This window comes from Phalacrocorax carbo, chromosome 4 (genome assembly GCF_963921805.1).
Source record: "Phalacrocorax carbo chromosome 4, bPhaCar2.1, whole genome shotgun sequence".
Classification (NCBI taxonomy): Eukaryota; Metazoa; Chordata; class Aves; order Suliformes; family Phalacrocoracidae; genus Phalacrocorax; species Phalacrocorax carbo.
The window spans coordinates 64,175,909-64,188,786 of NC_087516.1; the positions used below are offsets into that span (position 1 = coordinate 64,175,909).

General features: G+C 38.3%; 1 protein-coding gene across 1 annotated transcript in view; it reads right to left on the reverse strand.

Moving 5' to 3' along the window:
* MGAT4D (MGAT4 family member D) overlaps positions 1-12,878 on the reverse strand; it is a 40,142-nt gene that overhangs the window by 2,610 nt on the left and 24,654 nt on the right. The window contains exons 8-14 of the mRNA XM_064450222.1: positions 10,043-10,154; positions 8,980-9,110; positions 5,039-5,146; positions 3,956-4,149; positions 1,781-1,859; positions 1,582-1,660; positions 219-331 (exon numbers count right to left, since the gene is read on the reverse strand). Of these exons, the coding sequence (XP_064306292.1) occupies positions 219-331; positions 1,582-1,660; positions 1,781-1,859; positions 3,956-4,149; positions 5,039-5,146; positions 8,980-9,110; positions 10,043-10,154 (816 nt within the window). The remainder of the gene's footprint in view (positions 1-218; positions 332-1,581; positions 1,661-1,780; positions 1,860-3,955; positions 4,150-5,038; positions 5,147-8,979; positions 9,111-10,042; positions 10,155-12,878) is intronic.

Genomic DNA, 12,878 nt, shown 5'->3' on the forward strand with positions numbered 1-12,878 from the left:
CTGGAGAACCATCCCATTTGAGCATTTCCAGAACTTTTTCTATGAAGTAAATTTAACTTCTCCCCTGCATAGCTAATACAATTCCTCACTTGTGTGTGTTCCTCTGTACAAAATTCCATTCAAAATTTAAAAATTAATGATTATCATTACCACATGGTAGGAAGAACTAAAACTCACTAATAAAGCTTTAATTAAAATGCTTTTATTAACGTGCTTACCTCACTCAGTATTGCCCATACAGGAGAATCAGAATTGACTGATAAACGAATAGCCTGTATTTTTCCAATTGACTGATTGATACTGCCTTCTGCAATTCCATTTTCAAAAGCCCCTAAATAAAAAAATAAAACAAGACCCGCACAAACATGATTTAGAATGAAATACGCTTCCAAGTGAACTGATGCAAAAGCTCTAAATTACAAATCATAAATTAACTCCAGGGACACAACATTAGGGAAAAAAAATCTTTTGGAAAAGGCCAGAGAGTAACAACTAAAAGGTAAAGCTATAAACAAGAAGAAGGATTAATTCCTTCAGCTACAGCAACTAGGAGCTGGAAAAGAATACAAGAACATAAAGAACTATAGCTACAAATGGTAACAAATTTGTTAATAGTGACCAAATACATATGGCACACATGTTCATGTCAAATAATCTAAAAGAGTTTTTCTGAGAAGTATGATTATTTTTAAAAATATATAGATTATGAATCATAGACCAATTCTGATACATTTCTTCACTAGTTCAATGCTTTTTAACTAACCTTGTTAAATTTGCATAAAATCACTGCAGACAAATATAAAATGCTCATCCCATGTATGATATTCATTCCCTATCAACTTGCATGTGCAACTCTGAGTTGACAGCATTTTGGTTTGGATCTGTAATTGGAGCAAAACAGCCACGAGGAGTTGGGAGAGAGGTGCAAATCAAAGCAAACAAGAAGCTTTGGTGAGGTGAAAGTGGTTCACTGGGAGAGAAGAGCAGTTATGTGGTAGAAGAGACAGAAGAAAGTGGCAAGCAAGCAGATCTCTTAATATTCCACTTTCGTTCACATAGCAGCATTTTAGTTTAGGTAATAGTTGAAACCAGGCCTTGGCAAGCATGTGGAGAATCTGCAGTTCATTCAAGAGAAGTCACACACCACCCTGAGGGAGAAAGGAAGAAGGTGAGGCAGGAGTGGGTAAAAAAGGGGGAAGGTGCATTATGTTATGCTTTATCTTCATTTCAGGTTGGAGCGCAAGTTAATGCTGTCATAATCATAAGAAATCCTTGTCTTCAGCTAAGGCTGCAAATCCAAACCAGAATCAATTATCCTATTAATACCTTGCAGACACTGCAATTAGTTTTTCTTCTAGCCTTGGCTTTTGCCACTGCTGGTAAGGTTCTTCGTTATTTAAAACAAAATAGGATAATCATTGGTCAAACATCATATACTAATATATGCAGTAGCGCAGAGTTTCTTTTCCTTACTAGTTGGAATGTTGTATTTATTACGGAGCTAAAGAAATTCTCCAATGCAGAAACATTTTATATGTAAGAACAAAATTTCTGAGTTTGAAGTGACAATAAACCATTTACCTATTTTTAAATATCCATTTTTGGTTGCTGGGTAGTTAAATTTACTTCCATTGTCAACCAGTTCTTTTCTGAGCATTTCCTGCAAAAAATAAAACAATAAAATATCCAAAAATATTTTCTAGGGCGTGACATTTTATGCTGAACATCATTCTCAAAATGAAATAGCACTGTATATTACAGTTGGAAATGAGAGACTTACATCAGCTGGCAACACTTCCACGGTAGTGTTAAACAGTTTATCACCAGGGTGCTCCATGTTTCCACTTCTAAAGAAGTACCTGATGATAAAGGTATATTGTTTCCAGGTATTTTATACTTTAGAAAAGTTCTAGGGAAGTAATTCTTTCCAGTCTTGAAGGGAAGTTTCAAATACCTTTTCTTTAATTAGTTGTGGGCTATAGAGAACAGAAATAGGCACTGAAACTTTCTAATATGTGACCAAACCATACTGGAGGCTTTTTATTTTAAAGAGAACAAGCATTAAAACCATCTTTCTCTGGAACAACGAATGCAAGTGTTCCCCCTTTTCAATGCTCAAGTTATAAATAAATTAACTTTCCAAGTTTAAATGGCTAAGGAAGATCTGCCCTCTGCTCTGTTCCTATCATCCTAAGGCCAAGGTCAGATGGACTTCTGGAATGCAACAGCAGCAAAAATCCCTGTTTCTGCCAGGCCACATGCTACATGCCAAGAGATTTCCCTTTTTTTATCAATACTGATCAGTTCAGGTGCTTCTAAATAATCTGCTTTAGAGCCAATGAGCAACATCACTGTTGAAGCAAGAATCCAAGCAAAAACACCTATGAGATGTTTAAAAAAAAAAATAATCTCTGTTTGGTTTTAAATTTCTGGCATTAGAGTTCTTAGGTTTTTAGATCCAAAAAGAACTAAGGAAATTTAAAGCATCAACACCCCTCCTCTAGTGTCAAACAATCAAGACCTAAGAAGACTGCCAAATATTATAGGATTAACTATACATTTTCTCAGGCTAGCAATGTGATGGGGCTGGGACCAGCCATTAGGCAGCACCATAGGTAAGTTAGCTTCATCCAGTACAGCTTCCCAGTAACAAGAAAATGCAAAAATATAGGCTACCCAAGTTTCTCAAAGCATAAACCAGTTAATTAACTGTGTTGATCGCAGAACACCAGCGTTTACGATAACAACTGTGATTTAGTGCAGCTCACTAGGTGGAGATATAGACTTGCCTTCTTAGGTTGTTTTTTTTTAATAAATGAGAAATCTACAGTCTTTGCAGAAATGAACTCCTAGTTTTGTGACCAGTTTGGGGAGGAAATGTAACAGCAGTGAAGGAGTCTTCTCTCTGAATATCATTACGGAGATATGGTAATTATGGTCATTTGTGTCATAGACACTCTCCTGGAAACATATTGCTAGGTTAGTCTGAACTCAGATCTCTTCTCTGACACAGAGGGAAGAAACTTTGCTGAACCAGGCAGGACTGCTTCTTTTGGTGCCATCCCCTATTTGTATTGTTCATAGAGTAAGTCCTTCTGAAAAACAGTTGTCTGTCTTAAGCTACAGGTGTCTTTTCCTTTCAAAGACACCCAAGGTGAATGATGTGAAAACAGAGAAGCCAGTTTTATCTTTCAAGAATGAGAAAAACATTCAAGGTGGGACTTGGCTGTAGATCCAAACACATGAAGTTAGAAGTCTGGCTGTGACCCAAGCGTTCAAGCTGTCATTACAGGCAATGGAGATACACTCAATACAGTCAATGAAACTTAGCAACTGACTCAGGTGACCAGATAGTGAATGAGATGAATAGCTGTCTAGCTTCCACTGACTGTATCAAGTAGACCTCTATCTGTCATTTATAGTAAGAGCTTACACACCTACCTTACATAGACATCTCTATTGTACACACCTACATTCAAGTCTCTGGGTCTTCAGCTGAACCTCACCTTTATTAATTCACTCTTCATTATTTCCCCACAATAGTGATATTTTCTCTTTGCTTTCACCTACACTGGTAAGTGTCTCGACTAGGACATGGCCTTTGACTTGATATCATGCAAACAGCCTTTTTGTCGACAACTGTAGAAATAAAGCTTTCACTGACTCCACTGATGAAATTCATTCATTAAAAACTAATTCCTTTGGGAATTATCATAAGAGAATGTAAATATTTAACTGAAGCAATAAAAGGAAAAAATTTAAGCAGCTCTCTAATTACCAAGGAAGAAATGTATTTCAGGAGGGGAGTTCAAGAAGGGGAGCAGATAAATAGCAAATCATGGATTTTTTTGGCAGTAATGAGGCTATGGTTGAGCACTGGTGATTTTGAACAGACTCAATAACTTCCAAACTGGATGTATGTAGGATTCCATATTCCGTATCATGTAATACTTACTTTTCAACTTTTAGTGGATTTAAAAAGGTGAACCTGATGTAGTCACCTGCCATCGGAGCTGAAGCCCAAAAACAGTCTTTTCCTTCGTAAACTTTTTCCAAGGTATATTGCTGGTATATTCTCAGGCTTGTATCCACTTTTGCAGGTGGATTATTATGTGCTTTATGTAGCACATTTCTGCCAAAATCTTTATCCTGTTGGATATAAAGAAACGTCATTTCACTCATATAATGAAAAAGTGCTCCAATATCTTGAATTACTACAGGAAGCTATTCCAGAAAATAATTACCTCAGTGTCAAAAAATATACCATCTATTTCTAATAGAAATAGAATATTCATTTCAACGTAATCATTGAGACTGCATGTTACAGGCTGTAGACAGAGCTGTACTGATTATTTCTCAGTTGCCTAGATTTAAAAATAAACTTCTCCATTGGAGGCTATTTCATAGTTGTCTACTATGCCTTCTGCCAGAATATCTGATATTGGTCTCTGTAAAGGCTACAGCAAACCCTAGTCTGATGCAATACAGCAATTCAAATGATGTCATGACAAGTCTGAATGGTGCCATCAGGACATCCGTGAAGTCTGGTGCTTCATTGCTCTTGTCCTTTTCAGATATGTGGTAGATCCACTGTTTGTTCTCCAAACTCTCCCTGAAGATCCATGGCCATCAGGATAGCCACACTCTTGTCTTACCGGTATAGCTTCTTCTTAATAGTCCCTCCTATTGGGATTGTGGATTACTCAGCCAAAACAAACCATCATAGCCGTTTGTGTTTGTACGGTGTGGAGCACATGAAACCTTGTGCTGTGAAGAAGGTTTCTATGTGCCATGAAATGCTGCTATGACTGGTACCAGTGTTCAGATTAGAGATTCAAAGACGTTTGTGCAGAAGCACTGTGCCCCACCTGCAGTTTAGATGCCAGATCAATATTCTCCCCCAAATCTGTAAGCCAACGTTCTTGGATACAGAAATGCCATCTAATGCCAAAGATGCAATGCTTGAAACTGGTTTGAGAAACAGGTCAGAACACAAGCATATAATTTAGAAATACGGCATTAAATTTCTTATCCTTACTTTCAAATTCTGTATCTTCCCAGCCAATGATGAATAAATTCCCACATGCTGAAAGAGAGATGGTTTAGCACGGATACGTAACTTTGCCTTTTCATTTTCACAGTGTTTCTGGAAAGAAAGTAAAAGGGAGTGAAGTTTTATTTAAATAAATGAGAGACAGATGTAAGTTCCATAAGGTAATTTCATTATGTTAGTTGAGGGTATGGGTCCAGGTTTTTTATCCATATTTAAATGAGTAATCCTGAGATTAACAGTCACCTTATTTCAAATACACTGTTTCTAGACCTAAACTTGTAATTCCTCTCGTGGTGCTAAGGAGGTTTGAAGGCTCAACCACCACTAACTCAGGGATTTCAATCACACCTCAGAGTGACAAAAAGCAGACCTCAAATCTGAGATGGATTGATTTTTTTAACTGTCCCTGGCAGATTTCATTTCAACTCTTGGCCTTGCCAAATCATTCTAATTAAACTATTTTGACCAAAACCGACCTTCTTGAGATAGATTCTGGTTACATTTCAATCCTTATCATTTTGGCTATTTCTGCTATGTTTGAGAGGCTCATAATGTACTACAGTATAAGTTATGTATCTTTTATCTTATATAAAGTGGTTAAATACTATATTTCAATTTTGATTTTCCAGTTTAGTACACTTTGTGACATGACATATACCAGGGAATTAAATAACTGTAATTGGTATTAATTTCTGAGTTTCTTGATTTTTGAATGACAGCAAATTACTTCTTTAAATGTATTTTTTTGCTCTAGATCCATAAGACATCATAGTTTGATACAATGAAGCAAACATACTATGATAATTAATGAGATATAATGAAGCATATCGACATAAAACAGAGCAAAGAGATTAAATAAGACTCTCTGGGTTATACTTTCACTTCTGCCACAAAATTATTGTATGAGTTTAGAAGATCATTTAACTTCTCTGCATCCCAGGTCTCTCATCTTTAGATTTGAGAGAATAACGTGTTTACCTCTTCAATCAAGTCCTTTCAGTTTTAGAAAAGAAAAATGTTGCATAAACTGTATCAATGCCTTCTAAAGCTAGAAGTCATAAAAGTCTTCACTAAGCTGGCTTAAACACCAAAACTCATGGGGGATTTATGCCTTCAACAGAAGTACTAATTAAAAGTTCAAAACCACCTGGAAGGCTATAAAAAGAACTAAGTATTTTTATGCTTGTCCACAGCAGATGTTCAGCAAAACAATATAAAAACACAATCCATGCAAATGGATTTATTGGCAGATGTTTCTTTGGAAAGCACACTATAGTTTCACTAGGAAAAAAAACATTATAAGAAAATAAATCTGTGATTTTTCTACTGACAGGCTTTGCAGTTAATCCCCTAAAATAACGTAGTCTCTAGCACGTCTCCTTTTATGCTATGGCAGCACTACCAAAAGAGCTACTTATGGTAGCAGCTGAGAGTAATCAGTAGCACAGGACTGGTGTGGTTATTTGTGCAGATACTCAGATAAGGCTCCTTGTTGAGTCAGAGCTCCCATCTTTGCAGCCTGCTAGTCCCCACTGCTCTTGATAGATCAATGCCACTGCATATGAACATGGAACCATAGAATGGTTTGGGTTTGAAGGGACCTTTAAAGATCATCTAGTTCCACCCCCGCACCAGTAGATAAGGTTACTCAAAGCCCCATCCAACTTGACTTTCAACACTTCCAGGGATGGGTCATCCACAGCTTCTCTGGGCAACCTGTTCCAGTGCCTCACCACCCTCAGAGCGAAGAATTTCTTCCTTATGTCCAATCTAAATCTACTCTCTCTCAATTTAAGACTGTTGCCCCTTGTCCTGTCTTGACAGGCCCTGGTAAAAAGTCTGGCCCCATCTTTCTTATAAGCCCCCTTTAAGCACTGAAAGGCTGCAATTACGGTCTTCCCAGAGCTTTCTCTTCTGCAGCCTGAACAGCCCCAGATCTCTCAGCCTTTCTTCACAGGAGAGGTGTTCCATCCCTCTGATAATTTTTGTGGCCCTCCTCTGGACCTGCTCCAACAGGTCCGTGTCTTTTTTGTACTGGGGATCCCAGAACTGGATGATGGTTCACAGGAGGTAAACATGATGAAATTTCCAAATCACACAGAGATCGGATGTCTCCGATCATCACAAACTGTCTTTTCCAACTCGGTGAGCTGATGTAGCTGAATCTTGGTATGTTAATATTCAGCCCAGGCTGAAAACATGTGCCAAATAGCCATCACCACAGGATGGCACATAAAAGCCACAAACGGGTGCCCCATTGACCCTCCCATGAGGCACAGTGTGTGATCACTTAGTGACACTCTTAGTTGGTTGGAAAGGCAAAAGTTTAAGGATTTCTGTCAGCTTGCCTTCTCTGGAACCTGTAGGAAAGTCCACGGCTTTAATCTGTCACGCAGAGGAGCAGCAGCAGCTGGGATCTCTGTCCTTCTTCCGGCCTCCATTTTCTGCATTCTCATGAACAGTTCCACTGGTCATTCCCACCCAAGGCCAGCATGAGAGTGACTTGTCTTCATAGGTTTTTGCTACCCACAGCAATTGAAATCACAATTGCAGAAGTGAAACTCACTAGAATAACTTGCTGATACCACTCTGCTTTGGCTCTGCCAGAGCAGATTTGCACGAGCTGCCTGCCTGCCTGCCTTTCAGGAACACAGCTTTGGTTTAGGTATGAATCAGATCTTAGAAACTAGGACAGTAATTTAAAAAATAAAAGTAAAATATTTCATCTATTGGAAGGAAGTTGACACATGTTAGATCTGGAATGGGTGGTGTTAACATAATAGTATCTTTTTTTTTTATTGTTATCACAGGCAGGCAAGAACCTAAAATAGAGGTGCTCGAGGCTCACTCTAACTGCTATGAGCCGGCCTAACCCATGGAGTAGGATTTCAAAGCTTACTCCTATCTGTATGAAGTGGGAATCAACACTCCTCAGTGGCATTACTGAGTGTAAAACCAGGGACCTTCCATTATCCCCATGAGTCACCTCTGCTACACAGTAAAACTTGAAGCTTATTTGTTCCGCTCCCCTCAGTCTCCAGCTCTGCACAACTCCTATCTGTCTCTTCCTCCTCCTTTATCAACACAAAAGTAACGTGTGCAAACACCTGGTGTGGGGACTGGCTACACTAATCAGACAAAATTCTTGAACCTTAAAAACCAAGATGGAGCAGAAACTCTGTTCAGCCCTCCTTGGCACAGTCTGTTATACAAGAGCATGAGCAGTGACCAGCACCAAAGACTAGTGAGAGAAAGAACGCAAAAGGACCTAAAGAAATACTTAACGTATCATCGGGGTCACCTGTAGTGCTAGAAATGTAACTTTTTGTAATTCAGCACAGCTGTTTCTTTCATTTTAATTGAAAAGTATCATTTAGTTTGTTCAATCTACATGTTTCCCTGCAATTTTTTTTCCAGGCAAACAAGTCAATTTTTTCCCCAGGTAGTAAAAGATTTAAAGCAAAACACTTCAGTTCTGCTTCCTGAAAGAAAGGAACGAGTATGCAAAATTCAGAACAACTGTGATTGTAAGATTGTAGGCTTTATTTACTGACTTTCATATTAGAAAGACAGCAGAAGGTTACGAGAAGTAATAGTCCACATCGGATTCCATATTCAAAGTTTTCTATGGTGATGCGAGGTTGCCTACAGCTGCAGGCAGATGTGAGCTTGTGCTGTCCATGAGCTGACAGAGGCAAAACAGCTCTGGTGTGAAAATCTGCATTTCTGTGAGTCAGGCCTCTCCATATGCCCTAATGGGCTCAAACACTGTGCCACTCCATGCAGACCTGCAGCAAATCTTTCCCCACAAATTCCAAAGTCAGTCAGGTTTGAGAGATTTCTATTCCGCTTTTTGAAAATAAACTATTTTGTCACTGAGACTGTTTGAGTATGACTTAGGTTCATAAATTCATAGACATACTTACTGCATCCTTTTCTGGATTGCACACTTTAACCCAGAGCAGGTGGTCTATAAGCCAGTCTATGGGCTTATCTTTATAGAACATGAGAAAAAAATCCACTATGAGTGGCAGGTCTTCTGATTTAAACAATTTTCCTGAAAGCAAGACAAGAAGTTGCACATTCAGATATTTTAATTGCTGTGCAAATATCACCAGCTTTATGTTTACTCCAGCCTTAAACACATGGATGTAATTCTGATATTTAGTGGAAATTTCACACAGACTCCAACTTTGGAGATTGGCTTATCTTCCAGCTTGTTGGGATTTTGAAAAGATTTCCATTCCATGCCTGGAGATATTCTCACACAGTGAACCAGCTGACTAACAAAGCACGCAGTTATATCCTAGTTCCAAACACAAATCTGCCTGTCACCTGTATCGGTGTGTCAGATGAAACAAAGTCTGAATAATTCCTCAAAATGCTAGACATGAAATTTCACTGGCAATACTATACTGAATATCTTTAAATTAAGACCTAGATATGAAAAATATCACTTTTAAAATACTATCACTGTTCATTTAGTTCTCTTGCTATTTGTATTAGCAGATTTTGTTAAATTTCTTTGTCTGACCTAACGCTTAAGGTGTTATCACAAGTAAATTATATTAGAACCAAAGAAAAAATATAAAAATAAACTTACTACTAAAAATAAAAAACACCTTCCCTACGATATGGGATGTATGTTCTGCTCCACAGAGGAAAGGAAGCAGATTTTTTTATATATTGTTCAAATTCCATTCTTGAAAAGAAGATGACACGCTACAGGGGCACATAGTGCCCTGAGGTGGAACAATTTGCTTCTTATGGGAACCCAACTACTAGATCCTATGCTGAGGAGACTCTGCCTTAAAAAGACAATTTTAAAGAGCACAGAAAGTAAAAGACTTCCAGTGGGAGCTTTTCTGAAGAACCAAGGAAGTTTTGATACGTGCGTCCTTCCATGCTTTGAAATGTAATTCTGAGTGAGACCTACCCAACCTACGCAGCTCCAAATCCAATTGGCCCTGCTGAGGTCTTAATACTTACCAATAAATCCAAGCTGGGAGAACTCAAGCATCATCCACTCTTGGGACTGTTCAGCAGCAAAATTTTTTATTCTTTGAATATAATCAGTTTTGGCTATAATATCATCTTCCAGCTGTGGGGGGAAAAAAACCCAATAAAAAACAGAAGACAAGTGGAAGTGATGTTTCCACATCTAAGTGATAACTGCATTGTGTTTTACTGCTGTACAGTGTGCTGAAGTTGTGCCAAACTACAGTGGATTGCTAATTAGCTTCTACATATATCTCTGTTTCAGTATCATTCATTAAATACTTATTTACAGGAGTGACTGTAACACCATGAGTGCGTCTTACTTTTCTGAGAAAGAAGGACTCCCTGCCTTACAGAGATCTCACTTAAAAGAAAACATTAAACAAAAATATAGAGGTTAAGGAAGAAGAGAGGAGAGTTTGTACTGAAGTTGCGTAAGAACTGATAAGCAGCAGGAGCAAATTCTTTGAAAAGAGAAATGTCTGAAGCAGATGGTTAAAAGCTCTGTAGAGTAGCCTGGGCAGACTTTGTCATACCTAAAAGGTTACTGAGAAGAACTGTGGATGATTACTGAGATGCCTGAGTTGTTTCAGGGAATACTAGTCATGAAAGAAGGAACAGGCTGTGAAGCACACTGAAGGACAGGAATACATGGAGCTTTTGAGGCTGACACTGAATACAGCAGTAGAGCCAGCTAAAGGATACTCGAAAAAGGAGAGTGACATCCGTCAAGGAAATGGGAAAGGCCTTGGCTGCATTTTTGCATGACTTTCAGAGAAGAATGGGGGATCTGAAAAGCCAGAAGCTGTTCCAGTTACTAAAGCTGAGAATAAATCCAAACAAGAAGTTCAGAGGTAATGACACAAAGGAAATAAATGTATTCCAGAAATAATTAAGGAGCAAGAAATTCAGGGTCTGAATTCAGCATGGGCATGAAAAACACAGGAAGAGGAGGCAAAGCCTTCAGGAAAATGTTGGGGTGCACTGTAATGACACAATTAACTTGATCTAACTGCTGTACTTCATTGGCCCCGATGCTTGTCTGGTGGTGCTGGAATCCGATTCAAAAAGCTAAAGAGGCAGAAACTATTGTTATGAGAGAAAAAAAAGCATGGTTTCCTGCTGGATTTGCATCCTCAACTGACTCAGTGCAGAGTCAGCAGTAAGAGCATGAGAGAGCAGGCCCACAGCCTTTAGCTGAATTTGGCCACTACTACAAGTGTAGGGCTGGCAGAGAAGAAATGCGTTGTCAACAGTGAACCCAGGAGGAAGTAGAATGAGGGCTGAAAGACAAGATTAAGAGATCTGTTTTGACCCTGTCAGCTTTTGCTGATGGTAAGATAAAAAAAAAAATAAAATAGATGGAGATGAACTGATGAAGATGATTTCTTATTAACAGATTTTAAGATCTGGGGATTGAGTTGAGGTGACAGTTATGCAGAAGAGAATAACAAAAAAAACCCCAAAACATCAACTTAGAAGAAATCTTGCATAAAATTAAATTAGCTAAGAGGACTATCCAGTAGCTAGATGTAAAAGGAGAAGAGCAAGGAATCAAAGAGAGTTTCAGAGGATCCTTAAAGAGAGATTGAGAGGCACCCAAAAAAGGATGAAAGGCAGTATCTCAAAAACCTAGTGAGACCACCATATCAAGAAACACTAGAAGAAAGCGTACAAAAGTAGCAAAGATGACAAACAGAGGCTGTAATGCAAAGTGCATGCGAATGTGGTTATGAACTGAAAGTAGTTTTGCATAGTGAGAAGTCTGAAACAGTCTTTTCTGAAGCTGACAGTTAAAAGTGAATATTGGAGAATGTAGTTTGATATCCTTTGTAACACAGGCCATTGAAAGTTGTTTATTTAACCCTGTACTAAGCCCTGTAATTTGTGTTCAGCTAAAGCACATCTTGCTGAAGAACATCTGGCACTGCTTAGAGATTTCAGTATCAGTTGTTTTTCAGTAAGTTATACTATGTGTCATTACCCTCAATGTTTAGTACATGGTACCCAAATTCTAACTTGAATTTTTCTGGCTTCAGCTTACAGCCACCTGTTTTTCATATGCTCTTATCTACCAAAGGAGATTATGCCGTGGCTGAACACAGCTGGACCAGGAAGTTCAAGATATGAACCATCTAGTCCATTTGCCCCATTGCCATGAGAAGGCCAGCAGAACACATGATCACAGCTAACTTCCCTTCACTCGTCAGTACTTTGGAATGAAAAAAAGATACATGCGCAATAGCAAGGCATTAGTACAAGCATAAAGAAAATTTCAGCTAAAAATGCACTTTCACGAAAGTTATTCCTTTTGGGAACTCTACCAAATAACAGGTTTGACCTAGAGTCCAGCTGGGGGCAAAGGAAAAAAAATATCAATACAAAGACTCCTAATGACTTCACAGAGCTATTGCTTAGGCCTTAAAACCATTAGAGAAACACACTAGAGAAATAATAATGGTGTACAGATAAGTGCTGCTGGCAATATATATTACCAGTATATACATACATGTTATGTATAAATACAAACAGCTCCCCGCACCTCCACAAGGGAAAAACCCATTAGGTGAAAAAAGCATAGCAGTAGTTCAGTTAACTAAGTTTGAAGTTTATAATAGATTTTAACTGAAGATACAAAAGATTTATTTAATGTTTTATTTTTGGTTCACCTGAGTGCCAATAGAAAACACTTCCCCAAAACTGCTGTATCTCAGTTTCTCAAAGATACTTTCAGATTTGAAATGCTTAATCACTTCAAAATGAACTAAGTCTATACAGACACAAAGAACAAAGGCATCTCCTCACTACTAGGTTGGGATTTGAATGC